General features: G+C 49.7%; 1 protein-coding gene across 3 annotated transcripts; it reads right to left on the bottom strand.

Moving 5' to 3' along the window:
- Positions 1-26,128, bottom strand: LOC122365734 (pre-mRNA-splicing factor SLU7-like). 3 transcript variants are annotated; one of them, XM_043337204.1, is made up of 10 exons: positions 25,884-26,128; positions 22,539-22,671; positions 20,795-21,095; positions 20,380-20,567; positions 19,862-20,094; positions 19,237-19,543; positions 18,570-18,698; positions 17,322-17,531; positions 16,342-16,500; positions 1-1,061 (listed from the first exon to the last, which is right to left on the bottom strand). In XM_043337204.1, exons 2-10 carry the CDS (start codon positions 22,665-22,667, stop codon positions 879-881), a joined length of 1,839 nt encoding a protein of 612 aa, XP_043193139.1. In that variant the 5' UTR covers positions 22,668-22,671; positions 25,884-26,128; the 3' UTR covers positions 1-878. The 3 variants fall into 3 exon arrangements, with proteins under 3 accessions (XP_043193139.1, XP_043193140.1, XP_043193138.1); XM_043337205.1 differs by having other exon boundaries at positions 26,041-26,097; XM_043337203.1 differs by having other exon boundaries at positions 22,539-22,673; positions 25,888-26,083.
- Between the last annotated feature and the right edge of the window lie 1,453 nt (positions 26,129-27,581).

The raw sequence follows: 27,581 nt of genomic DNA, 5'->3' as shown, positions 1-27,581 counted from the left end.
TCGATATGAGTCGAAGTGAGGTGGTTTATTATCATACACTTATTGATGACATCACACAACAGCTCGTACCAACATCCACCGCTGGCGGATAGGGAACCAGACACGCACAAAACGCGAGTCGCTTACTTGTACATTAACATTCACAATGCACAATGTTTTGCTCATTTATCAGTCACAGATCGCTCCGTAATACACGTTCGGATGCTGCGCGAAGCACCTCCTCTCCTCGGCACGCGAGCGGCCTGTCGTGCGGCCGAGGCCGACCCCGCCCGTCTGAGCCACGGAGCGAGCGTATCTGACTGCGTGTCACTGCGGATTACAGTCCGCAGATCGGCCTGCATCTGCCACTCACTCTCTGCGGCACGCCTCGGCCGCGTCCCTGGTCGTCACGCGCGGCCGAGCGGGACGCGGCCGAGCGGGCCCCTCAGTGCTCCTACCGGAGCTGCGCTGACCACCGCGCAGCGTCCGCCGTGCCGGGGCGTGCCGTCCCCGTCAGTCACTCTCCGACCCACCAGTCGCCGAGACGATACCCCAGCGTGGGAGAGAAGTCGGGTGGAGTCGGCCGACGGCACACGTCCGGGCTTTCTCCGCGCGGAGACTGTTTGCCGGCCGGTCAGCCCACGACAGGAGCCGCCGGAGAGCGGGCTGAATGGTCAACAGCGGCGCGGTCACCTCTTGTCTCACACCCACGCGGCATAGACACTCTGGTACGGCACCACTGACCAACAAAGACCATCCGTCTGTCGGAGTCGTCAGCCACGCCCCGAGTCGGTGGGTTCGGAGAGAATAACACACTCCACATCGGCTCACCCACCGGACCACGAGGGGTCAGCGTCTCGGACTGACCCCACAGAGGGGTCACGGACTGACCTCACAGGTCACCGTTTGGTTGAGAAGGCTGCCAGGGGATCGTCACTGCGCAGCTGGCGCATCCTCCAGGCCTCCATCTCCTCGGCTGTCGGCTCTCGCACGTCTCCGAACGAGTTGTACGGTCGGCGTCGCTCGTCCATTGCCAGCAGCCGATCGGCAGCGGCGTCCGCCAACTCCTGCCGCATCAGCGCCTGGAAACACGCACACAGGTCACAGTCAGAGGTTAGTAGGTGTCACCAGAGGTCAATAGGGGTCAGAGGAGGTCGGATCCGGGCGGCGACGCTGTCGGCAGGGGGCACACGGAACGGCAGATGGTTCAAACGGAGCGGTAGTCTTTTTTTCTAAACGAGTCCACAGGTCAACAAGAGCAATTAGAGATCGGGAGGAAAATACGTTGAGAGGTGGTAAAAAGACAATTGAGATATAGCACGGTTAATTGGGATCAAGAGGGCATTTGTAACGGACGTGAACTCTGGACGAGCGAACAAAGCGTGTAAGATCTGTGAAAACCAATCAACAACAAGCGAAAATAAACAAAGCGGAGGAATGCAGGGAAAGCTTAGGCCGTAGTTATATGAGCGGTGAATTCTGCATTGTTTGAAATGACGAGCTTACGCATGGTCAGTTTGCATTACCGTGTTCAAATTACGTATGTGTTTCTAACCAATCATCTGTTTTCATCTAGTGTTCCTGTAATTTCCCGATAAAATAAGCATCTTACCCAAACAACAATACCGTGTGGCGCATTGTCAGATCCAAGCCACCATAACACAAGCAGACAGGGACCACAGTAAATGAATAAATTCCACCCACGACCGTCACGACCGCCGTCCGTGGCCATCTCTGCGGTCCGCGGCGCCCCGCGGGTACCGCACATTCAATTACGGCCCTGCGGAATGTCACGACCCCTGTTGTCCGTCCAGATAATGAGGCCCGCACCGAGAGCGGGCTGCAGCCGAGTGTGCTGCTGCCTGCCGAGGACATGCTGTTGTGGCCAACACGGATATTGTCTACGCTGATGTAAAAGGGCTGTGCCGGCCCGGCTGTTTGCAAACTAGCCATTGGCGAAACGGGTGGGGCCGGCAATGAGTGGGTCTATGAAAAGGCTTTGCTTGGACAAACTTCCGCCTGGATAAGCGTGACATTTCGTGCATGGCACGACCACAAATAGACACCTCGGTGGCGAAAAATGCAAGCAAGATTGCAAGGCTATACAAAACATTTACTTCGTCTAAAAAATATTGCACGAGAAAGCAACTAATCAGCGATCAGTCGAAAAACCTTATCGACATCGCGCAATGCCCCGTCATCCAGTATCATCCGGCTGAGTCCAGTGCTTCTGAGTCAGTTGCTTACCCTGACCCTGGTCGCCGTGACACGTCACGTCATTGTTGGTCACGTATCCGTCACGCCACACGTCACCCGTCATATGACGGCCCGTGAAACTCGGTCGGCGCTGACAGCCGTCACGGCCGTATTAGGGTGATTCGGATCACGACATAACCATGAGACCAGCCATCGGGCAATCATCCACCGAGCCAGACAAACAGGGATTTGCTGTCATTAGCCCGGCCCTGTCCCACGGACATTTGTGTATCGCAATCGATTACCGGACGATGGGAAATGTAACACGAAGAAGCGTCGCTCTCGCAACCCTGTAAGTGAGCAGACACCGATAGCGGCGGCGACGAAATACCAAAGGTGGACAGACCGGTCCGGCCTTGAGCAGCTTGTTTGTTTGTGAGGGGTATTCGCGCTCAGCAACCGAAAACAAGAATCCCCGATTGATAACACGATAATTTACGCTACCGACGCAAGGTTAGCTCATCTCAGCAAGTAAACACGTTTAGTCGGGTGGCATTTCGTCACAATCAGCACCACTGTCATTTCAGGTCACCTCAGGTCACCGCGGGCGGCCAAAGGTCACCAAAGGTCAGCGGGGTCGGCGGCCGGGCGACAGAGGGGCTCCACACCCGTCTCTGGCGGCCAGTTCTGAGTGAAAAGCCGTATTCCCGGACACATTCCTAGCGTGAAAGCGAAACGCGCGGAAGGCGGGTCGGCCGGACGGTCACCGAGACAACTGAGACGCCCTCGGGGGCGTCCCTGGGCGTCTGACGGGGCGTCCGGGGGCGCAGGCAGAGCTGAATGATACCCGGGGGCGTTCCCAGCGATACGTTTATGGCCCCCGGGGATTGGTGAGGTCAGGGGATGGGTGAAGTGGGTTGGGAAAGGGATATCCTGGTTGTATTTGTGACCAATAAAGGTGCCAATCACGGCGCATCAACACGATACCATGAAAGCGAGCTGCTCTCCTCAACTGATGGGTTCAGGCGCATATTTTGAAGACATTCGTTCAGAAAATATTCCAGTTTCCTTAGTTTTCTTCGTCGAGGCATTCAAGTCCTCCAGCGAGCAGTTTTTGCAAGTTTTCGTAGAATGATCAAATGTCAACCAGTATATTCCCTTTTGGAAACCGTCCACTGACACGCCTTTTCGGATAAGACTGACATTTTCAGCTTTAAGATCGCACAGCGCTGACGGCCGAAATCTTCATGGTCATATGCTGTTCAAATATCAAACATATTGAAAGATACAAACATCGTCCATAGTCATAATAATCATCCGCAAATGAGGAAACCTGAAAGCAATCTTCTGTCGGGTAAGTGGGCATCTGAAAACAACGTACTCGTAATATTGCCATTAACACCACCACAACAGGTTATTACATTAATGAACAAATGTCAACCAGTATGTCTCCTTTTGGAAACCGTCCATTGACACGCTTTTTCGGATAAGACTGACATTTTCAGCTTCAAGATCGAATGGCGCTGACGGCAGAAACCTTCAGCGGCGGGGAGGGTTGCATTTATAAGCGAAGGGAAACATAAAAATATCTTTTCTTAGATGAGCTTGCCCGCATAAGCTGTCAGAACATAAAGCGAAACATAACACTAAACTACTAGAAGAATACCTACACAAATATCGGTCCAAGGTTTTCACAAGGTCAGAGAGCGGACCATCCTGTGGTCAGAGCTGTCCAACGGGTCACCATAAAAAGAAAGGTCGGTCAGTCAGGGTCAGGATGGGACACCCCAGCAAGCTGTTCGTTTAACCCCACTTAGCACGCAGTCTCGAGAGCTCGTCTTTTGTAATAGGTACGATGGTACGCTCCAAGATGACGAATATTAGCGCGGGAACTGTTATATTGGAACTGGCCAGAAGGGCATGACTACCGACCATACCAAATATTCGACTGAGTTAAGTAAACTTTTCCAGCCGTCCTTAATTGTTTCGGCGAGGTCGACACTAGAAATTCGCTGCCGGTGGAAAGCAATTTACGTTTTTAAACCCAGTCATGACCCAACGATAAGCATAAACTGGTGGAACGAATGATATACGAGTATGAGTCGTGAGGGACATGCCCAGGTGCTTTCCGTGGGGCAGTTTTTGACGGAAAGGAAAGCTTTAGGGGACTCCCCTAACCTAAAAAAAACTCGGAAAGGCCCAAGGACGGCACATAACAAGTCCACCTGACCAATGGCACTTGCCGGGAAGAGGCCTACAGGCAGAGCCGGCCGACTACCGCCGGACTAGTCCAGACGACGTCAATGGGGCCCCTCATCAATGCACGGGCTCATTGCACGGGCTCATTGCAGAGGCTCGTTGGCCGTTGCAGGTCAGTCCGGTCTCCGACAGGTGCGGAGCGGGCCCCTGATCACCCCTGGGGCCCGGCAGTCTCGCGGCGGGTCAGTCGCGTCGGTACCAGTCACCGCCCGGCACAGTCGTGACTCGTGACAGCGCGGCTACCACGGCCGGGTTCGAGCCGATCCAAGGACAGCTGCAGTGCTGCAGAGTCGCGCCGGGGACCGGAGGGGTCCTCCGCTACACAGGGCCACCCGGTTCGGAGTGTCCTCTGTACCGCCTTTTTCGCGTGGGTGAGACGTCATAGCATGCCCATGCTGCGAGCTCGGCTTCAGACCAGTTTGCCGCCACGGATTTGCCGCTCCGATGCACTGAACCATGATGACTTCGGATTATAGCGGAACGACGTCCGTCATGTCTTTATCCTCGCAGCTAACCTAACCTCAAGTATCACGAGCGATCATGGCGAACCGTCTACACCTATCTTATCAACGTGCATGCAAACATCGCAGGAACTTGCCAACGCTTCATGCTGCGCTAATCCAAAGTGGACTACGCGAAATGGATTAACTGTTAAAGGAAATAGTTCACTTTTTAACATGGGTTTTGAACTGGAATAGCAGTTCCGTAGCTTGGGCTGAGACGAGCATAAATCAGGAGCTTTTACAGCCCAACGATCACCCTAGGCAAAGATATTCTATTTCTCGTCCCGAAAAAGGTGTCTTGCGTTGAGGATGTGTGCCTTGCATATATTTCCATCCAGTATGAAAAGAGCATGGGTCCCGAAAATTCTTCAGAAACTAGAGAAATTATCTACGAGAACTCTAGAGAAATTCTCGTACTGATCAATTAGGACATTCAGGGGAACATTATCAGATCGAGCAGATCGCCCAAATGCCGGTGGCTGCGATAATTTCTCTGTTTCTGAAGAATTTTCGGGACCCATGCTCTTTTCATACTGGATCGCGTGTGCCTTACAGAAACTGAAAAGTTCTTCCTATATCAAAATATAGAAAATAATATTTTGTTATAAAAAGGTTTTATTTTCTTTGCTGATTATTTTGAACATAAAAAATCATAAATCCGTTGCAAAAAAATAATTTCGTGAAAGTGAACTATTTCCTTTAAGGGGCCAGGGATCGGTGAAAGTTATCTAACCTTGCCACTTGGATGTCTGGAAAAGGATGAGGCGAGACGACGGCTTAGGTGTCAGTGATGACAACTCACGAGGTGTGATTCCGATAAAAGCTCCCAGAGAAACCACCTTGTCATCTAACTTACTATTCCAACAGAATCCGTCTGTCTGTGAGTGTGTGAGTGTGTGTGTCCGCCACGCCGTGTAGTGGGTTCAATTTGTTACGGCTTCAGGGCAGACGGTATGCCGTAGGAAGTTGAAATTTGCACACCTCATAGGTGACAGAGCGGGTCAGCGCCTTTTCTAGGTTCCGACTCGCTGGGGTGCACAGTTGGCACGTGGCGCGCGCTGGAAGAACGCCAATGAAATTTTGATCGGTTCGTAGATCTTCATTGAGAGCCGGGGTCGACAAACTTTGTGGACTAAATGCATGCCGATCGGCGGCGGGTGCCTCGCATTGGCGGATAGGCAAGTTTTTAATTTGAATAAATGGTGGCGAAAAACTGTGTAGATCTTTCGTTCAACAGAAACAGTTTGCGATACGAGTATACAAATGCACCGCGTTTGCCGCAATGCGTCACTTTGGTGACAAGGCGCCATTTTTGCCGCAACTCGCGCAGTTTTGTCAAATATGGTCCGATATGGGTGCAATTTGGTGCATAGATGCATGCTCAATCACCGGATGAAAATGCGCCGCATTTGCCGCAATGCGCCACATTTGTAACAAAGTACCATTTCCGACAAAATCGAGTAAGGGTAATGGAATGGCACGAATAGGGGCAGGGCTGAGAACACTTTAAGTCTGATATTTTAGTACTGATTGGATCCAATTATTCTGTGACCTGACATGACCCAGCAGTGTTGGTAGGGGTAGGGTAGTGGTAGGGGTAGTGGTAGAGGTAGTGGTAGGGGTAGGGGTAGGGTTAGTGGTAGGGTTAGTGGTAGGGTTAGTGGTAGGGGTAGTGGTAGTGGTAGGGGTAGTGGTAGTGGTAGGGGTAGTGGTAGGGGTAGGGGTAGGGGTAGTGGTAGGGGTAGGGGTAGTGGTGGAGGCAAAAGCAGAACAGTGGCCCGGGCTGATCCCAGCGGACGAGAGGTGACCTATGTGACCTGGCCTGACCCAAAGTGACCGGGGCTGACCCCTTTGACCCGTCTTGACCCCGTATCACCCAAATTTCATCCAACAACGCCCTCAGAACAGCTCTTTTTAAATTCTCTTCACATTTCCGTCCATATCTATGCTTCTAGACGACACATCGACATGAATCAAACACCATTCGAAAGCAAATTGGCTGGTGCCGCAATTTTTTTCTACCACGCAGCAAAGCAAGTGGCGCAGCCGCTTGTCCCAACCTAGCAATCACTAGGTTGGGACTTTTCAATTAGACAATCACTATTCTTTAGAATTGTGATTTTCTATTGAAAATCCCAACCTGAGCTACCTCTCTAGGGGGGTGTTTAGCGTTTCGGCCGCGATTTGGGTCATCTTGATACCCTCGAAAACGGCACGGTAGAATTTCTTGCCATTTTCAGCGTTTGGTCCCGTATCGGGGAGCTACCGGCTGGCATCGGTCGCTTGAAATATAATTAACCCGTTTTGGGGTAATCGGCACGTGCATTTTCCCATAGGGTTAACATGGGGGAAAATTGGAAATTCGATTTGCGAAAAATTTCGTCAATTATATTTGCTGATATTTTTAGGGTCGGATCTCGGGCTGGCACCCCAACTGACGGTGGTAATTATTTAAAATATAATTGACAAAATTTCGGGTAATCGTCACAAACAGTTACCCCATGTTGAGCCTATGGCGAATTCGAAAAATTATTTTCAAATCGATTTTGCAAAAAATTTCCACGTTAGATTTTGAAAATGTTCCAATATGTTGTGCCCCGGGGTGTCGGCTACCACATGGTATGGGTCAGATATGGGGCGATTGAAAAGCACGTGCCACGTGCAAACGTGTTTGATGGGGTAACCTCCGGGAAAATCCGACATTGGCCTATTTGGGGTTCTATGGCGCGGAAACGACTTCAGCTAGCGACACCAAATCAGTGCAGCCGGTGAGCAGATGAGTCCAGCTTGTCGCACTAGTGGTCACGTGGCGCACGTGCTATTGCACGTGCCGTGGCACGGGGTCAATTTTGGTGCTTAAATATACTAGCATTGTGAAATGCAAGGAATGGGGGAAATAGCCGTCAGGCCGTCAGTTTTTATGATAGGGTCGATCTGAAAACGGGTATAGGCACAGAATGAATCCGTCTGTCTGTGAGTGTGTGAGTGTGTGTGTCCGCCACGCTGTGTAGTAGGTTCAATTTGTTACGGCTACAGGGCAGACGGTACGGGGTAGGAGGTTGAAATTTGCATACCTTTTAGGTGACAGAGCGGGTCAACGCCTTTTCCAGGTTTCGACTCGCTGGGGTGCACGGTTGGCACGTGGCGCGCGCTGGAAGAACGCCAATGAAATTTTGATCGGTTCGTAGATCTTCATTGAGAGCCGGGGTCGACAAACTTTGTGAACTAAATGCATGCCGATCGGTGGCGGGTGCCTCGCATTGGCGGATGGGCAAGTTATTAATTTGAATAAAAAGTGGCGAAAAAATGTGTTGATTGTCGCTAAATGGGTACAATTTGTGATGGAATTTACAAATGCACCACGTTTGCCGCAATGCGTCACATTGGTGACAAGACGTCATTTTTGCCGCAAACCGCACAGTTTTGTCAAATATGGTCCGATACGGGTACAATTTGGTGCAAAGATGCGTGCTCAATCGCCGGGTGAAAATGCGCCGCGTTTGTCGCAATGCGCCACACATGCCACAAAGCGCCATTTCTGACAAATACGATTAAGCGTAATGGAATGGCACGAATAGGGGCAGGGCTGGGAACACTTTAAGTCTGATATTTTAGTACTGATTGGATCCAATTATTCTGTGACCTGACATGACCCAGCGGTGTTGGTAGGGGTAGGGGTAGGGGTAGTGGTAGGGGTAGTGGTAGGGGTAGTGGTAGGGGTAGTGGTAGGGGTAGTGGTAGGGGTAGTGGTAGGGGTAGTGGTAGAGGTAGGGGTAGGGGTAGGGGTAGTGGTAGGAGTAGTAGTAGGGGTAGGGGACTGGTAGGGATAGTAGTAGTGGTAGGGGTAGTAGTAGGGGTAGTAGTAGGGGTAGTGGTAGGGGTAGGAGTATGGGTAGTAGTAGTGAGAGGGGTAGATGTAGTGGTAGGGGTAGGGGTAGGGGTAGACGTAGTGGTAGTGGTAGTGGTAGGGGTAGTGGTGGGGTAGGGGTAGTGGTGGAGGCAAAAGCAGAACAGTGGCCCGGGCTGATCCCAGCGGACGAGAGGTGACCTATGTGATCTGGCCTGACCCAAAGTGACCGGGGCTGACCCCTTTGACCCGTATTGACCCCGTATCACCCAAATTTCATCCAACAACGCCCTCAGAACAGTTCTTTTTTAAATTCTCTTCACATTTCCGTCCATATCTATGCTTCTAGACGACACATCGACATGAATCAAACACCATTTGAAAGCAAATTGGCTGGTGCCGCAATTTTTTCCTACCACGCAGCAAAGCAAGTGGCGCAGCCGCTTGTCTATATTACTATTTGAGGAGGGTGCGTCTGTCCGTTACCGAGGTCCCGACTTGGTCGTGCTTTGCGTGGACTACAGGCCAGACCGTTGCACCTAGCGCGGTGAAACTTGCACAACTTATAGATCAAGGATGCGCGACGTGCCTTTGAGGGGTCTCAGCTCGATTGGATTGATAGGGAGCGCGTGGCGCGTGCTCAAAAAGTGCAAATTCGCGTCATAGACTTTACATGTATAAATCGGCGTGCGAAATCGGCTGAAAACGGCTAATTTTGGCCGACACGGGTCCAGTTCCCGTGCAATATCTTGGTGACCAGGGGTCCGACCGGCACGGGGAAAACAGCATCGTGTAGATAATTGAATGGGCAATTGAATGGTGTGCGATGCAGTGGATGGCACGTGCCACGTGCACCGGGGAGGGCACTTTTGTTGAAAAATTGCGGTTCTATTCTAACAGAATCCGTCTGTCTGTGAGTGTGTGAGTGTGTGTGTCCGCCACGCTGTGTAGTAGGTTCAATTTGTTACGGCTACAGGGCAGACGGTACGGGGTAGGAGGTTGAAATTTGCATACCTTTTAGGTGACAGAGCGGGTCAACGCCTTTTCCAGGTTTCGACTCGCTGGGGTGCACGGTTGGCACGTGGCGCGCGCTGGAAGAACGCCAATGAAATTTTGATCGGTTCGTAGATCTTCATTGAGAGCCGGGGTCGACAAACTTTGTGAACTAAATGCATGCCGATCGGTGGCGGGTGCCTCGCATTGGCGGATGGGCAAGTTATTAATTTGAATAAAAAGTGGCGAAAAAATGTGTTGATTGTCGCTAAATGGGTACAATTTGTGATGGAATTTACAAATGCACCACGTTTGCCGCAATGCGTCACATTGGTGACAAGACGTCATTTTTGCCGCAAACCGCACAGTTTTGTCAAATATGGTCCGATACGGGTACAATTTGGTGCAAAGATGCGTGCTCAATCGCCGGGTGAAAATGCGCCGCGTTTGTCGCAATGCGCCACACATGCCACAAAGCGCCATTTCTGACAAATACGATTAAGCGTAATGGAATGGCACGAATAGGGGCAGGGCTGGGAACACTTTAAGTCTGATATTTTAGTACTGATTGGATCCAATTATTCTGTGACCTGACATGACCCAGCGGTGTTGGTAGGGGTAGGGGTAGGGGTAGTGGTAGGGTAGTGGTAAGGGTAGGGTAGTGGTAGGGGTAGTGGTAGGGGTAGTGGTAGGGGTAGTGGTAGGGGTAGTGGTAGGGGTAGTGGTAGGGGTAGTGGTAGAGGTAGGGGTAGGGGTAGGGGTAGTGGTAGGAGTAGTAGTAGGGGTAGGGGACTGGTAGGGATAGTAGTAGTGGTAGGGGTAGTAGTAGGGGTAGTAGTAGGGGTAGTGGTAGGGGTAGGAGTATGGGTAGTAGTAGTGAGAGGGGTAGATGTAGTGGTAGGGGTAGGGGTAGGGGTAGACGTAGTGGTAGTGGTAGTGGTAGGGGTAGTGGTGGGGTAGGGGTAGTGGTGGAGGCAAAAGCAGAACAGTGGCCCGGGCTGATCCCAGCGGACGAGAGGTGACCTATGTGATCTGGCCTGACCCAAAGTGACCGGGGCTGACCCCTTTGACCCGTATTGACCCCGTATCACCCAAATTTCATCCAACAACGCCCTCAGAACAGTTCTTTTTTAAATTCTCTTCACATTTCCGTCCATATCTATGCTTCTAGACGACACATCGACATGAATCAAACACCATTTGAAAGCAAATTGGCTGGTGCCGCAATTTTTTCCTACCACGCAGCAAAGCAAGTGGCGCAGCCGCTTGTCTATATTACTATTTGAGGAGGGTGCGTCTGTCCGTTACCGAGGTCCCGACTTGGTCGTGCTTTGCGTGGACTACAGGCCAGACCGTTGCACCTAGCGCGGTGAAACTTGCACAACTTATAGATCAAGGATGCGCGACGTGCCTTTGAGGGGTCTCAGCTCGATTGGATTGATAGGGAGCGCGTGGCGCGTGCTCAAAAAGTGCAAATTCGCGTCATAGACTTTACATGTATAAATCGGCGTGCGAAATCGGCTGAAAACGGCTAATTTTGGCCGACACGGGTCCAGTTCCCGTGCAATATCTTGGTGACCAGGGGTCCGACCGGCACGGGGAAAACAGCATCGTGTAGATAATTGAATGGGCAATTGAATGGTGTGCGATGCAGTGGATGGCACGTGCCACGTGCACCGGGGAGGGCACTTTTGTTGAAAAATTGCGGTTTTGGGCGGATTTTGGAATTGATTTTATTTTTAAGTGACCGTTAAATGGAGTGAGTTGAATCAACGCCTATTTGCAAGAGAAAGGTACCGCCTCTCATATAAAAATTGTGAAAAGCTGATTGATCCAAATCAAGGTGGTGCAAATCACAGGAGAAAATGGTGTTTGTCAATTTTGTGCCAGTTTATTAATCACACGGGGTTTGCTGCATAACCTGATACCTTTGGCAATTGAATATGGTACCATTGGATAGAGCATTCAATTCTGTCCAATATTCACTCTTCATTTTTTGCATGATTAGCAACAGTATCCTTAAAAATGTAAATGTTCCAAACCATTACATTGTCATTTTTAGCGAAATTCATCGATGGCCCTCAAAAGACTTCACGCCAGTTTTCGAATCATTCTAAAGTAGACCGCATGATAATACGACACGGGCACCTCGACGCGATGTATCTTTTTGTTTTCTTACAAAATGCTTGGCCGTCAAAAAGCAATCGAACGAAATGGATATCTACCAACCAAATCGACACAGACCAACCCAATACTCACCGGTCAAAAAATCCCCCCTTCGCGTTGCGGAGCACGCGGGTAACCCTAGTGTCTAGTATCTATTTTCACTTCTCCAGACTAGAGACAAGACAGCAAACAAAACGAGACGGAAATCAAGTAACGGATAAATATTCTGTACAAAAGAGTCAAGAAGGAGATCAATAATCTGTAGAAGAGTGAAGAAGCTTGAAGTGATTCTGAAATCATTATTTACCAAGCCTAAAAAGTGCGAAAGCCCTGGATCTTGAAGCCTTCATAATACCGGTGGAATGCGGCTCGTATAAGCAAACCCGTCCTTATCCGATTAACTAGCGCACACATACCAGTGTGGCATCCTATTTAAGTTCGCCATCCTATTTAAGTTCGCCGCTATGCAATATGGTCACCCCACCAATCCCTAGACCAGGGGTCGGCAAATGGTGGGGCATGCCCCCTTTGGGGGTAATGGCGCCCTTCGGCGGGGGGTAATGAGGGCCTCTGAGAAAGCCTCATCTTTTTTAGATGTAATGGCTCCCTTGATGGGACAGACATCGCAACTGTTGTGCCCCAGGATTCAAAGATTAGTCGAGGTCAAACGCACAAAGCATGAACTGATGAGCTGGCGCATGTCAATTTTCATGTAGCTGCTCACCATTCCGTACAGTCGTTGAAAGTAACTGTCATGTACCAACCGGCGCTCGTCTATTGGCGTTTTCACAGTCACTAACGCAAGGGAGAGGAGTCGTCCATGGCACCCTGACCTGGGCACCTCGGTCTCTGAGCTGGAGCTTTGCAGAAAAATTGAGCGTGTTGCCCGTGAAGATAAGCAGCCGCTGCTACCCAATTTAAAGGTCGTTGGTCATTGGATGACCTTCCATAGGTCAATAACAACTGCCGAGTAAATCGGGTCCTGCTGTAACTTTTTGAAGTGAGATTTTGTGGCCTGCCATGATCTCAAGAAAGATCCCACAAATCAACGGTTATTGGGGTTAAGGTCATGCCATTTTCAGGACAGATAAAAATGATCGGCTCAATGGTACAGTTTTTTTGCGTAATCCGACCATTTTAACGTGATCTATTCCCGAAAAATACCCGCTACCCCTATACGTATGGGGGTTAACCCGCGCCCCGCTGGGGCTCCTGGATTTCCACGCCCTGCTGGAGGTGGAGGTTGAACACCCCCTACTAACTTGGCTCCTGGGTCACTAGCGAAACGCCGTAGTCGTCGATCGAAAGAGCGTAAGAAATGATGAAGAAAAAAATATGGTCACTTTTTAGGTCAAATCAAAGGTCAGGTCACCAGAGGTCATCGAACGTAAAATTTCGCCAATTTCCAGGTCAACCTTTGACAGTTTTCAACAAACTGGCCTATAGCTCAGGAAAGGATAGAGCTACAGCGCTGCGGAAAAACGCATTCGATAGCTCTCTTTAACGTTTTTTCTTATGCCTGCCCTCAGATTCAACCGAAGATTAACGGTTTAGCCTGCAGGAGACAAAAACTGCCAAAATGTACGTTGCTTGCTGATAGTTTTTCTTAAATAACTTGTCACTCAAAACTTGCAGCTGCTCACTTTTATCAGCATCGTGATCCTCCCGTCGAGAAACATCGAAGGTTTTGTTTTGTTGCACATCAGTCGATCCGTATCGTCGAGCTGAACACATCTAAGGCATTTTCATCGCTCTGGCATGCCTTTATCAAAAGTTATTAGCGAAAAGCTGTTATACCATTCACGACCTGAAATGACCTCAGGGACATACAGCGGGGTTACGGGTGCAATTTTCCGGTTCAGCGGTCATGTTTACTTGTAAATAAGAGTGTCACAGTGTTAGGAATGACACTGGTCCAAAAGAGGCGCCTTTCAATTTTCTACCATTTACTTTGCGCCCTCTCCCATTGATAATGGGAGAGGGCGTGAAATTGACCTTAACTTTGGTCACCGACATCAAATCTCCGAGATACAAATTTTGTACATGCTGTCGCCTTTATCAATTCCTGAAAGTTTGAAAGAGACCTGTCACTCAATGCAGCTAAAGCAGGCGTTACAGTCTTTACTGAGGTGAGGTCACTTGACGTGATCTGGTGACCTGACCTTGAGTGACTCTGGTCTGAAATATTCACAACATCTGCAGAAACGATGTATGATCAATTGTTCCAAAATGGTAGCGCTCCGTGCCAAAGTTTTTGAGATATTTGCGAGAAACCGCAGGGGAGGGGGCCTGCGGTTTCTCGCAGATATGGTACCCAAAGAGTCACGGAAAAGTATGGAATTTCAGTAACCGTGGTTGTATCAGCAATGGGGTCTGGTAGGTGGGGGTAATGGCCCTGCCTGGCGCCAAAAAAGGGGGCACGACCCCGGAGGACCTGCCGACCACTGCCCTAGACGGACCACCACAGGTAACCGGCGCCTCTCAGTAGGGGGTCCGGACCCAGGCGGCTGGGTGTGGTCCGGAGCAGTCTGGACACCCGGCAGCCCCCCCCCCCCCCCGCCACAGCACTGCTGTGTGCACTCCTCTCCCCTTGGCCTCTGTACGTCGCGGCCACACCCCGTCTGCAGTGTATTGGTGGAGGGGGAAGGGAAGGGGGAGGCACGGATACCATGCACCGGTAGACACCGGTCGTGCACCCCCACCACCCCTCCCTCCCCTCGACTGGGTTTGCCTATAGGACCTGCAAGACTGGCTGTGATTGAGCATTGAAGCCGAGTGCTGGACAGACAGGTGGGGTGGTGCTGGTACATTTTATCCCAGCGCCCTGATCACTCAGTCATGCAGACAGCAGCGGCGCAGCCCGGCACAGCGCGACACACGGCGTGTGTGAACATACCGAGATGTAACGTCATCCCAGGTATGTACGACCACGTTCACAGCGGGGACTTAAACACAACGCCGACACAGCGCAGCGTCGCAGACGGTGCCGAACTATGTAATGCCGCAGATAGCCAGATTGGGAAATACGACAGCGTGAGATGGGAACCACAGATGCGTGTGCAGTCTGATATTTGGGATTAGGGAGGAAGGGAGAGTAGAACGACACGAATGGACAAATGCTGGCGAAATGAACATCCTGGTAATACCACAGAGTACTCACGACGAGGAAAAATGGATTTCGTGACATGAAGACCAGGCTTGAGTGGAACATTTGTGTTCGACATAGTTCAGCAACAAAAATGCATCAAGATTATGTAATTTCATACAAACTATTCATAGAATCACAACACTGAAGATAAGCGTCGTTCATAGTGCAAGGTTCTAGAATCTCCAACCACGCTTCCCCTAATCAGGCAGGAGCAAAATGCAAAATGCTCTAATGCGTATGATAAGACTGAGAACAACGCCTTACCGCAGCCGAGCACTGAGATCACCGGCGGGTAGCCGTCTGCTCGTGCTAAATGGCCGGACTTACCAGCCGGGCAAATACACTAAGAAATGTGCGTCACCGCCGACATAATAGGCTGTATGTAGCGCTAACGGGACCCTCCTACCCGGACACACGCCAGCAGCTGCTAAGCTGGCTGAGGAATCGCGCACTCGCCTCCGAACCGAGAACGGCGCTCGTATGAGGAGTGCCGCCGTACGTACGCCTGTGTTTACATCGTGAACGTGGACGAGAGAGACACGACTGCAATCGGCGGACAAACACGACATGTTGTCAGCGCAGGGATGGCCGTGAGTCCGACGGACGGTCCCACGGGGGAGCGGGGTAATCTCCGGCACACAGATCCGTACGCGGCGCCGAGCTGGACAGGGGCTGGTGCAGAAGTTACCAAAAAATGCCCGGGACTGGGTCCAAGGACGATGGACGATACAAACAGCACATGAGATGACGACGCGGCTGCTCAGCCCAACAACGGAGAGTCGTGGATGGCGCTCGAAATATATCGGCAGATGACAGAAAAATGTGGTTTTCCCAGACGAACTAATTGGACTGGGAGCCACGACTCAATACTGGAGGAAGATAAGGCAGACGTGATGACCGTTACAAGTCCCTGGAGGGTGTTTCGAGGTAGCTCTGCAACTAACGAGGTTCTTCCAGTGTCACAGGGAGCGTCGAGTAGTTAGCTTAGCAACTGCCTGTTGTCAGTAATCACCTCTCAACTAAGCAACTAGCGACGTAACAGTAATGTGATGAACTCACGAGAGCTTCAGCTAAACGCGACTCACTCGCGTCGTCAAATGTGCACGCAAACAACCGGATGTCGTTGCGAAAAAAAAAAATAAATGCCTGCAGCGCAATGGACAAATGGACGGCAAATGCATAAAGAACCGCTGGCGACCAGCGAAAATGCGATGCAAGGCGGAATATGTCAGCCTGATCGGTGAACTTACCTCTTGGATCTTCCTCTTCTTCACCTCCTCTTCGTCTTCTTCGGACTCGGAGTCGCTGGAGCTGGAGCTCGAGTCCTTCTTCCTGCGCTTCTTCTTCTGCTTCTTACTCTTCTTCTTCCTCTTCTTCTCACGCTTTTTGGCCATCCTCTCTTCATGCTCCTATGAGAATCAGAATAAAAGGACCGTCAAATACATGGAATACACGCATGTAACGAATAAGGAGAATCGCCATGGATATTCATTGAAGCAAGTGATAGAAAGACCTAAAGCTTTAACATGCGACTTCAGCGTTAAATTGCCCGGAAGCACTTTGTTTAAGCGATTGCACAACTGCGGTCTGCGGGTCGTGTCTCCTAAATTAGCTTCATCTCCGCATTAACTATTCTTGCAAGTCACTCAGGAGCATTTCAAATTGCGCACCTTGCAAACGCAATCACAACCTAAAACGAAATACGCTGCCCGAAGAAATCGCACCCATCTGTTCGCTTAGCAATGAAGTAAGTCTAGAGAAAATATATGACACTTTCTCTCACTTGAATTAATCGGAGTTCAACCCCAATTTCACGCTTGGTGGCCTTATTCGATTCAACACCTTCAGAGCCGCACACCATAGCTTGGTCCCATATATCTCTGGCTACAACCCACCCGTTTATCAATCAACATCTGGACGGCACTCACCACAGCCCACCCCGAACATAAATATGCTACGATCGATTTCTTATCATTCCCACCTACACCAGAAGGCACTCGTTAATGGTCAGACACCAGCGTTACGTGATCATAAGGTCCGTGTCCTACCATCGCCGAAATACAAATGAGTTTGAGACTAACTACTCTATTATATGTATAGTAAGGTAGCCTGATATGTCATCGATTCGCATAGCCCAGTCCGTCAGGGACTCATAGACAGCATCGGTATCCCGGCCTGCACTATCACTCGTCAGACGGTATAACCTTCTCAGCACAGTTCCCCGCCTCACCTCCATCAGCGTTTTCCTCCTCTGTCGCTCCTCTGCGCCGCTGTCGGTATCGGCGGCCTGTTCCAGGGCCCCCGCCGTGCCGGCACCGGAGTCGCCCTCCCCGGCACCCTCCTCTCCCTCCCCCTCTCCGTCAGGACGAGTGGCCGGGGGCAGGGTGAGCATGTCCGTGGCGTTCACCGCCCGGCCCGCCTCGCCCGTGCAGTAAGAGTTCTGTGGAGAGACATGTGAAGAGTTAGTCGTCGGCCGCTTTGGTTTATTTGCGGTACAGCATATAAAACACGGAAGGTGCAGAATAAGCTTGCAGCCATATGTAGTGCGGTCGCTAAAAAAAAAAAAAAAAAAATGGGGAGAGAGATATGGGCCCTCGGCCACTGGGGTACCTTATACATATCTTAGAGAGATGAGGACATGCAGTGTTAGGCGGCAGCAGCTAACGGAACGGAGGTATTCGTAGAGTTAGCCTAGGGTTGCGTTTGAATGATGTTGGGTGGGTAAGATACAGGCAGCCGTGCTAAATTTCAGTGGATTAACTAGATCTCAGCGTTCGTTGTTCTTGAAGACGAGTGGGACTTTGGATGGTCCGAGAGAGAAGATCTGGAGAAACACAACGAACGATAACTGGTGTGATCCTTAAATAGCATTACATCACAATGTTACCGCATCAAATCCTGTGTAAGTCACTGCATAACAGCGACGTCTGACAAACTCAGACGGTTTACAAAAGAAAATGGTCAGATGTTTGATGTAAAGACAAAGCCTAGTGCAAAGAACTGAACGAGTGAGAACTGAGAAGTGAGCAATGGTTCGGACTCAAAACTCGAATAATCTAAAAAGAGTACAGCCTGTGCGGTAACATGCATGTAACTGCGCAGGCTATGGTTATTGGTTACCACACAGGCTACAGGCTACCGCACAGGCACAGGCAATTGGCTACCGCTCAGTCATATATGACTGAGTCATATATGACAGTCATATATGACTGAGCGGTAGCCGGCCCAATAGAATGACTGGAGGCAGACTCTGACCAACAACGGGCCGATCCACGTCCAAACCACCCAGCGCCACCTGGGTTCCTGCCCCGGGCGCCCCGTTCGTGGCTCATCTAACCTAAGATACCTTGAGACTGTAGCAGCAGTGTTGAGGGAGAGGGGCTGGTCACCGTAATCATAGAGGGAGGGGGCATTCCTAGTCAACTGTTCATGGGTGGCGGTGTAGAAAAATGTGCCCGCCGCTCAGTAATTAGCTTACCTTGATGAGACTGTAGCAGCACTTGTAGCCCCAGTGGCCGTCTCGCCAGTAGCTGCCCCAGACGGTCGTGTGGTTGTTGATGTAAACGTCCTCCTCGTACTGGCTCCGGACCACCTCCTTCTCCGCGCCCTGGAACATCATAGAGGTGGTCAAATAAGGTCAAATACAGTTCAGATACAGTCAGAGACCAGTTCGGACGAATTGAGTACGCGACCAGCTGGTACACTTCACTGAACTTGTTTATTGTTTTGTTTGTATCACTCAATAAAATGAACTGAACTGAACTGAGCTGAAAACCAAATATTTACTCGTATATAACAATTTATTTTTTGTTTTACTCGATAACCACAAAGAAGTGGGCATTACGACGGGAAAGGAGAGAAAAGAGAAACAACTGAGATACCATCGGTTGATAGAATACTCTGCAGTCATTGAAAATAAGACTGACAAGTGCCATGAGTGTATGCTTGGTGATTGTTGACCGAGGTATGAGGTGACAGCTAGCATGATGGTTTGTGGGCTGAGCATCATAGTTGAAAGTAAATCAAGCATAGCAAACAAAAACTCAGCTAAAGAATCACGAAATCCATGTGCCCACTGGAACAAACAACTCCCCAATGCAACCAAACTTTCCAATTCAAGGTGAAACCCACACTCTCCCACCTACCTTCACAATTTTGCCCTGTCGGCTGTACTCCACATAGTGCTCCGTCTGTGCGAGCAGCAGCTCTCTCGGTGGCGCGTCTAGATGCTCCTCCCCTCCATACTTCTCCAACAGACCACCGCGAGCCGCGCCCTTCAGCTCCGAGCGCTTCTTGCGGAACTCGCGCTCCAGCTGCTCGAGTTTGGTGGGCTCGGCCAGCGCGTGCACGTCCACACCGCCGGCGTGCGCATCCCAGGCGAACATCTGAGACGCCGCGTGCTTGGTCGTGTCGCCGGTGAACCGGACAAAGTTCTCGCCCTGGTAGTCGACGCTGGAAACGAGACAAGATGCGGGGTAGGTTAGAATAATTATGATATAAATGAAAGCGACACAGAGTGGCGGAGGGGTGGAGGATACACGTTATTTCATCCTAAATGATTATGGCGCGTGTTAGTCCCAAATCTGTAGAACTGAAGATCTCGAGCACGAAGCAAGATAGCGATAAGCGGTAGTTAGGCTTGCACATAGATAAAACATAAATAAGTTATACCTACCTACATGTGACAACTGACGACAGGTCCAAAAATAAAGAGAAGCACACACCCTTCAAACATGCCCTGAAGTCCAGGTTATCCTACCAATTACTCACTCCTGTTTGCCGGTGGCCTCGTACGGGTTCTCCCTCATACTGCGCGTTTTCGGGTCGTAGTAGGCCGAGTCGAGCGCCAGGTTACGCAGGTACTTGGCCGTGTCCTCGCGGATACGCAGGTTACGCACGGTGATGCGCTGTTTGGAGTCCACCTTTGTTCCCGGCATGTCTACACCTTCAGCGTACTTCTCGTCGTCCTCGCTAGAGGCGCCACCGTCGTCATACTCCGCCAGCTGCGAACGAAGCGAGCAGTGAACAGCGAGATGTAAATCGGGTCTGAAAAGCAGCGCACAACTAAATCTTAACAATGTCCGCAGCACGAGGCTCTGTACAATTAAGCTTACGATTTTACACATTGATCAAAATTATACAATTTTCAGAGCCAAAAATGCATTATACTGGGCAGGGCTGCACAATAAAACACCGATAGCAGGAAATGCCAATTCAAAGTTACACACTTGAAGCCCTCTTTTCCTCTCCTTCCCAGCTCCCGACAATGTATCCAGCACCGCGCTTACCTCCTCGCCTGTAACTCCAGCCTTCAGTTTGTTGGCCTTCAGCTGGCGCTTGGCCTCCTCGATCTTCCGGTGTTCCTCGAGGATCTGGCTGTGGTCCGACGGGTCGTAGCCGTTCCACCGGTCCCGTTTGCCGTCAAAGTCGAGCGCCAGATTCGGCTGTGCGTGCTCGTCAGCCGCTATGGAGGTACCTGGTGGAAGGAGGTGAGGACAGCGGCGTGGCGTCAAGGCCTGAAATCGTCACAGGAATCAGGTGGCAGCATAAGATAACATGCGAGACTGGACGAGATGCAGGTGTTGAAAGATATTGTCCTGAAGTCCTGATATTGAAAACATCGCTTACAAAAAGCAGAAAATATAAAACCATCTCTGAGGAAAAAACATGGAGCTGATCATTCTAAGCGAATCTGTCACCTACCAGTGTACTTGGCGCCCGTTTTGCGCGGTCGCTCCAAGCAGTCTTTGCGTTTGTGGGTCATGGCTCCGCAGTTCTCACAGGCTCCCTTCCTGAACTTGGTGGCCACGCGGGACGTGTCGACGCCGCGCTTGTACCACTCGTCCAGCCGGGAGAACTCCTTCTGCTTCTCGGGCTGGGGCCGCTGGTGTTTGAGTGTGGGCCCCGTTTGTCCAAAGTACCATGGTGCCGCCGAGATGTATTGCGGGATGTGCGGGTTGATATCCTTGCCCTCCTCGTCGACGGCCGCCGGCACCGTACCCAGCTGCCGGCGGACGGGAGAGGGCCGGTCAGAGGTCAGCAGACCGACAGTCAGCGGTCAGCAGACCGACAGTCAGCGGTTAGCAGACCGACAGTCAGAGGTCAGCAGACCGACAGTCAGCGGTCAGCAGACCGACAGTCAGCGGTCAGCAGACCGACAGTCAGAGGTCAGCAGACCGACAGTCAGCGGTCAGCAGACCGGCGGCCAGAGGCCCGACGGACGGGAGAGGGGCAGTCAGAGGTCAGCAGACCGACAGTCAGCGGTCAGCAGACCGTTGGTCAGAGGCCCGACGGACGGGAGAGGGGCAGTCAGAGGTCAGCAGATCAGCAGACGGGGTACGGGCTGTCAGGGGTCAGAAGACCGGAGACAGCTGGAGGTCAGAGGTCAGCAGATGGGAGGTCAGAGGCCCGACGGACGGGAGACGGCGGTCACAGGTCAGCAGACTGGCAGTCAGAGGCTCGGCGGACGGGACACGGCTGTCACAGGGATGGAAAATAAGGATGAAAACGAATAGCAAGTTGTCAATAAGCGGCAAAATGGCAGTCAGGCCCCAGAGGTCACAGAAGGGTGGCCGATGCCTGTCAGACACGACGATCAGAGGTCAGTTGTAGATATTGAAGGTCAGGACTGACAAGCAAGGACTGTGAAGGATCAGCGTCCAGTGAAGGGGTGGCAGGCGGTCAGGGGCCAATAGATACAGGCGATCATAGCAGCGTTAGAAATGGAATTGTGGCCTCTTTCTGGTCCTGGCATTTTATTCTCTGGGTGGGTTAGCCCCGTCCAGCGTTTAACCTATCAGGACCCACTCAGGGCCGCAGTTGTTTCCGCCGCTCGCCCCAATCGAGATGCAAAGTTAATAGTCCACGAAGCTTAGTTAGGGCCCCGGAATCCACGACTTCAAAGTAAATCGATTCTACGAGGCCCTTGCTTTCATCTACATACAAACACTAACAATAATACTGGACTAGGCCGGTTCGGCTGGCCCTAAATAAGCTTCATGTGACCACCAACTTTGCGTCTCGACTAGGGCGACCGGTGAAAATAACCGCGGCTTCGAGCGGGTCCCGAAAGGTTGAACGCTGGACGGGGTTTACCCACCAGAATAAAACGCCAGGACCAGAAACAGACCACAATTCCAACACTGGACCATCACAATGCCAGCAGAAACAGGGAGTAAGGAGCTTCCAGATGGGAGATATGGGTCAGCAGGCATGGGCAGCCAAACATTTTTTTTACACATGGGAAAGTTAAGGACCAGATGAAGGAAAATGGTTGGTTTTATCATGTCAGACTACATAAAAGACAATGTTCAGGTTCAAATATATGATCCAGATAATGTAGGTTGTGTTTTAAGGTAGAGATGCCAATGATAGACAAAAAGAGACCGTTTTCTTGAAAAGCGAAACAGTGACAAATGATTTGAGCACAACATAAAGTAGACTTTACCTTTCTGGCCTCCTCCAGCTCTTTGGCCTGCTTCCATTCCTCTCTTGTCTTCTTCTTTGGCTCCCCGCCATCACCCTGGTCCTTGTTGCGAATTATTGCAGAAACGGGAGCAGTGGATGACTGCGCCATTTTGCTAAAAACAAGAGAAGCATCAGAATCTGCAGGATATAATGATGAGTAGGGTGGTCCATTTTGAAAAAGTTTCTAGGATCTTTCGGGCCGGGTCGGAATTCTTGTCGATACCATGATACAAGGTTGTGTGCAAAATTTTATTCCGATCGGATAAATTTATCCCGTCCCGCAAAGCGACTAAAGTTTTCCCTATGTTTTCAATAACGGGATGAGCGATAATACGAATTTTCGCACTCAGTCCACATTTTTCGCTCAATACGCACTGGCAGTCATTAAAAAAGAACAGCAAAGGAGAGAAGCACATCAGAGTGGAATGGGCATCCGTGAAAATAGCATATCTGGTATAGATAAAAGAACAAAACCCACCGTGCATGCCATCATGTACTATTGGTCTCAATATAAGGGCCCAGGCGACCTGTAGTTTTAATGCGGTGAATACCCTTACCCTCCCCACAGGTCGGGCCGAGTGCATCCCTCCTCCCACCCAGCGCAACCCCCACTCGAATTGTGGCGAGGGTAAGGGTATTCACCGCATCCGAACTACAGGTCTCCTGGGCCCCTATCTTGAGACCAATAGTACCAATAATATCCCTCTCGGATGCAACGCCCGGTGCAGTGGTGCTCCTCGACCTGAAGGAAGTGCTTTCACTATTCCTTGCCGTGCGCGATGGCGCTAAAAATTTCCCACTGGTGAGGGCAACAGTGCAATACCCAGCTCTCGCAAAGTCGTTCACCACCCGTATATGTGCCGGTCGCCGATGAGCAGTGGTCAAGTCGTCATTGTCTGACCACTCGGCGGAGTCGACTTTGAGGAAATCGTGGCTGGCCCCGAGGGATGTACCGACCGACAGATGCAAACGACGCCAGCGAGCGCTGCCCCACTGCGTCGAGGGCGACTTTGGCGCGGCAGGGTTCTTCTCTCTCAGCCGCTGCTGCATGGAGGTGGCGATCGCCTCTTTTCCTCGACCGTCGTCCCGTCGTTGAAGAAGGAGAGACCGATGGCCTTGCCCATCACCTTGCCCGGTTACCGTCCGATATCTGTGTGGTAAGCGGTAGGAGCCTTTGCGGAGGGCGGTGTCAGTTCACGATGCTGAGGTCGATCAGTGGGCAGACAGCCACGGTGCTACTTACCTTGTGACGATGAAGGTGGTGAACCGGACCATCGTCCTCTTCTCGTGCTCGGTGAGCGCAAGCTGAGGCTGACAGAAGAGTGTTCTTGAGAGTGTTCTTGACTTGAGAGATCTTACGTGTTGATCAACTTTGCCATCCAACGAACACGTTGTAGGGCAACCGGTTTCAGGATGCTCGCTTCCAAGTCACCGTCCATCACGGCGGTGGTGAAGTACACCACATTGCGATAGATAGTCATCACGGGGCCGCTGCTTCATCAGCAACGCGCGTCAGGTGACGATCATCTTGTCGGCAAAGTCAATGAAGTCATTGAGCGGTTTGAGCGACACTCGGTCCGTGAGCTGCCACCACTTCACAAACCGCTTGAAGGACGGGATCTCGGGAGTCCCGGGACGGAAGGCGGATGGTGTGAAAAGTGAAAAGATGCGTCATGCATTTCGTAAGAGGCGCTGTTTCACCCAGCAAGGATTTGCTTCTGGCTGCCAAAACAAGCCACATTTCGGTGATTGAGCGTGTGCCTTTTGCAGCTTCAGCGGCCATCCCAGACGCAGGCAAATTCATAACTAGCGTAATGCATTCGCACCTCCTGGCATACAGGGCCTTGCTCCTGGCACTGAGAACAGGAACTGCAACAGGAACTGTGGATTATCGTTCCTGCCTGTGGCTGATAGGAAGACTAGATCTATCATTGAGAAGGCTAGAGAGGGTTGGTGCGTTGAGCATGCAAGCTCTTTGGTAGATAGCCGCTGGCGCGACTGGGCAATGTTGAAAGACAAGTATTCGCCCTATACTGAAGGCTGGTTCATATAATGGAAACTTTGACCGCTTTGCGGGACGGGATAAAATCATCCAATCTTAATGAAATTTTGCACAGAAGCTTGTGCTATAGTATCGACAAGAATTCCGACCCGGCCCGATGAATCTGACGAACTTTATTTTTTACCATGTAAATGTGGACCACCCTAATGATGAGGCTCAAGAAACTAGTTCATTAAAGGAAAAGCTAACACCAGGGATCAGCCAATTGTTAGGCAGGTTGAATTAAGTGTTTTAATTCAGTTCTTACAAACATATCTCATGTGTGTAATGCATTTTGTATGATGCAATTAAAATTACATCAATAGCGACTAGAGAAAAGTTAATCAATTCAGTGGCAGAATTTAAAACATAAACTAGGCATTTTCATTTTTTAAGTTTTCTGTTTGCAATTTACTAGAATGGAATTCATGATAAAGATAACATCATTGGTAGCTACAGCAGTAATTTCCTGACCCAGTAAGGTAGGTAACTGGCTTGGAGTGAAGAGTGAGGTCTATGGTAGGTGTCAACTGGTAAGTATCTATGTGTAGGTAGGAGCTAATTATGACCCTTTTTCATTGCATAGTGCTCTCCACTCACTAATACAATTCACAAGCTACCAACACATGTGATTGTGGTCATAACTATATCATGAGTCTGGGGAGCATGAAATCCCTCTTTTGCGCCCTCACCCTAGGCTAAGCCTATTTGCTCAGTTTTAGAGAGTAAAAAAGTGGAAATGACCCTAGGGAGTAGGGAGCAATCCTGACTTTTCATCTACTCTACAATAGTGTTAGGTAACTTAAACTCATTTGATAACTCATTTGTCACTTGTCAGTCAAAAAAGGGCATCCGAGTTCAAGTTTGATGTCTCCATCGAAACTGAAAGAGCAACTACCTGCATACTTAGTTCAGTTTTCGCATTTGGTTTGAACTTTGAAGTGCTACAATGCAGAGGCCAGTTTTACAAACAGAAAAAATAGCCGCCTGCCTGAATTTTTTACCTTAAGACCGTTTCACATAGGTACCGAATGCCAACACGATGGGCACGTATATCGAACGCGGATAAGGCTTTGCCGTTTACAGTCTGTATGTGAAGCAGCCTTAAGGAAAAATTCCAGCAGGCGGCTATTTTTCTGTTGGTAAGACTGGCCTCAGGATCATGAATTGAGTGTTTATGAATCTCAATCTGAGGCCAGTTTTACCAACAGAAAAATAGCTGCCTGCCAGCAGAAACTGGCCTCTGGAATAAAACCACTCATTTTCTGAAACTAAAACCCTTACCCTTGTTTCTACTGCCGCGCCTTTGCTCCTACAATTATATTGATATGAAGCAAAAATTTAATGCACCCGCAAATCCATCGATCGAATCCTTTGGCTTTAACTTCACTCAATTAACCTCTGAAATTGAATCAATAACCTTAAATAAAATTGGAATTACGTTGGAATTACGACTCTCAAGCAACTCTCAAGCATTGCTCAAGCAGCTCGAAAAAGTGACGAAAGTGACTGATACTTGCGCCACTTTTGGTGCCAAGGTGTTCTATAAGTTGGCGTGTCCTGCTAGTAAATACAATATTTTGCTGGTTTCCATAACAATTTGCGTTTTCTTTTAGGTTTTGTAGGGGCTTAACAATCTAAATTAGATTTCCAATTCATCAAAACATTTTTTAGTCATTTTAAAATCCAATCATTTCATTTGCTATCAAAAATATCCTAAATTGTCTTGCATTTAAAAAGATAAATTTTGGTACAAAATGTAGAATCAGCCAGAAACAGTGAAATTGAACAGAACAGTTGCATCCGGTGCATTGCCTTGATTGGATCAAGATTGGATTGCATCAATATTGTATTGGATCAACGATTAACAGCTGCATATCTATTAAATCTATTTCAATTTTTCAGTTTGCAGTGGATTTTGCTTCATTGTGAGAGGATATCGATATCAGCAACTGACTGACATTGCGTCTGTTTCTTTGGTGAGTCTAAATCTCAAGCTAAATCTGTGAAAGTTTTTAATTAAGGATAGCAATTAAATTGATATTGATAGTTGTAATTGATATTGGGTGCCTTAAGCTGCAGGATATAGATTGGTTATCTCCCAATCACCCTTTAAAAAGTGCTTTTTACATTGAAATTGAGTGTGAGTTTGTTTGCTTCAAGCCAAATTGAAACTGAAATTGAATTGGATACAGCTTCAAGTTACTTGTTCATATTTTCTTGTAGCTCTTGAGCATTCCCACCTCATCCTTCAATCAACATGTAGAAGGCATTCCAATTTTTGGTATTTATTGCATATATTTTTAACTGTTAGGTATTTATGCTTATAAGGAAGAGTAGGGGCCCTAGCATCAGTTGGGGAAACTACGAGGCGAATGTCAAAAAATGGATTGGTCAATAAATGGACTTTTGATGACCATATATGGGCATAAATGCAGCCCCCGCTACTAAGGGTGAAAAACGGTATAACAAGCAGGTATTTGCGGTATCGCGTCCACTTATTGGAGAGAAAAGGCTTCCATCTTCCACTAGGAATTAGCGTGATTTGATTAAATTCGGCGAATTGACACGAAAATGGCGATAGGAAAACGGCATTTCTGCAGGTTCTGGGTGTCACAATCAGCTGGCCATTCAATAAATGGATTGGTTTTATTAAAGGAAAAGGGCCACCTTTAACATGGGGATTGAAACTGAGATAGCCATCTTGTAGCCCGTGTCCGAAAACCTGGCTGTCTTCCTCCTTACGGCCGATTTCGGCCTCCATTCGTAGTTATCGGCAATTTTAAAAGAAAATACGCCAGGAATGCGTCCTTATCCCAGGAATGCGTTCTTATCCGACAATACAGCCACCCGCGGCGAGGCTTTGGTTTTTTACCAATCAGCTCCAACCAGCTCAGCTTTAACCAATCAGCTTATCTGACACAATCCGACGAGTCTGTCTTCTGAACGCTGATTGGCTTGAGTGTGACGTCATCGCTATGC

The sequence above is a fragment of the Amphibalanus amphitrite genome, unplaced genomic scaffold (assembly GCF_019059575.1).
Source record: "Amphibalanus amphitrite isolate SeventyFive unplaced genomic scaffold, NRLGWU_Aamphi_draft 000759F_arrow, whole genome shotgun sequence".
NCBI classification, from domain to species: domain Eukaryota; kingdom Metazoa; phylum Arthropoda; class Thecostraca; order Balanomorpha; family Balanidae; genus Amphibalanus; species Amphibalanus amphitrite.
Note: the sequence above shows the minus strand (reverse complement) of the source record. Positions and strands in the feature narration are given on the sequence as shown.

Coding starts and splice junctions, on each gene's coding strand:
- LOC122365734 (XM_043337205.1), bottom strand. CDS start 26,075: ATGCTTGAGAGTTGCTTGAGAGTCGTAATTCCAAC. Junction 21,096..22,538: donor AGCTGGAGGAGGCCAGAAAG/GTAAAGTCTACT, acceptor GTCCGCCGGCAG/CTGGGTACGGTGCCGGCGGC. Junction 20,095..20,379: donor CTGGAGTTACAGGCGAGGAG/GTAAGCGCGGTG, acceptor CTTCGTTCGCAG/CTGGCGGAGTATGACGACGG.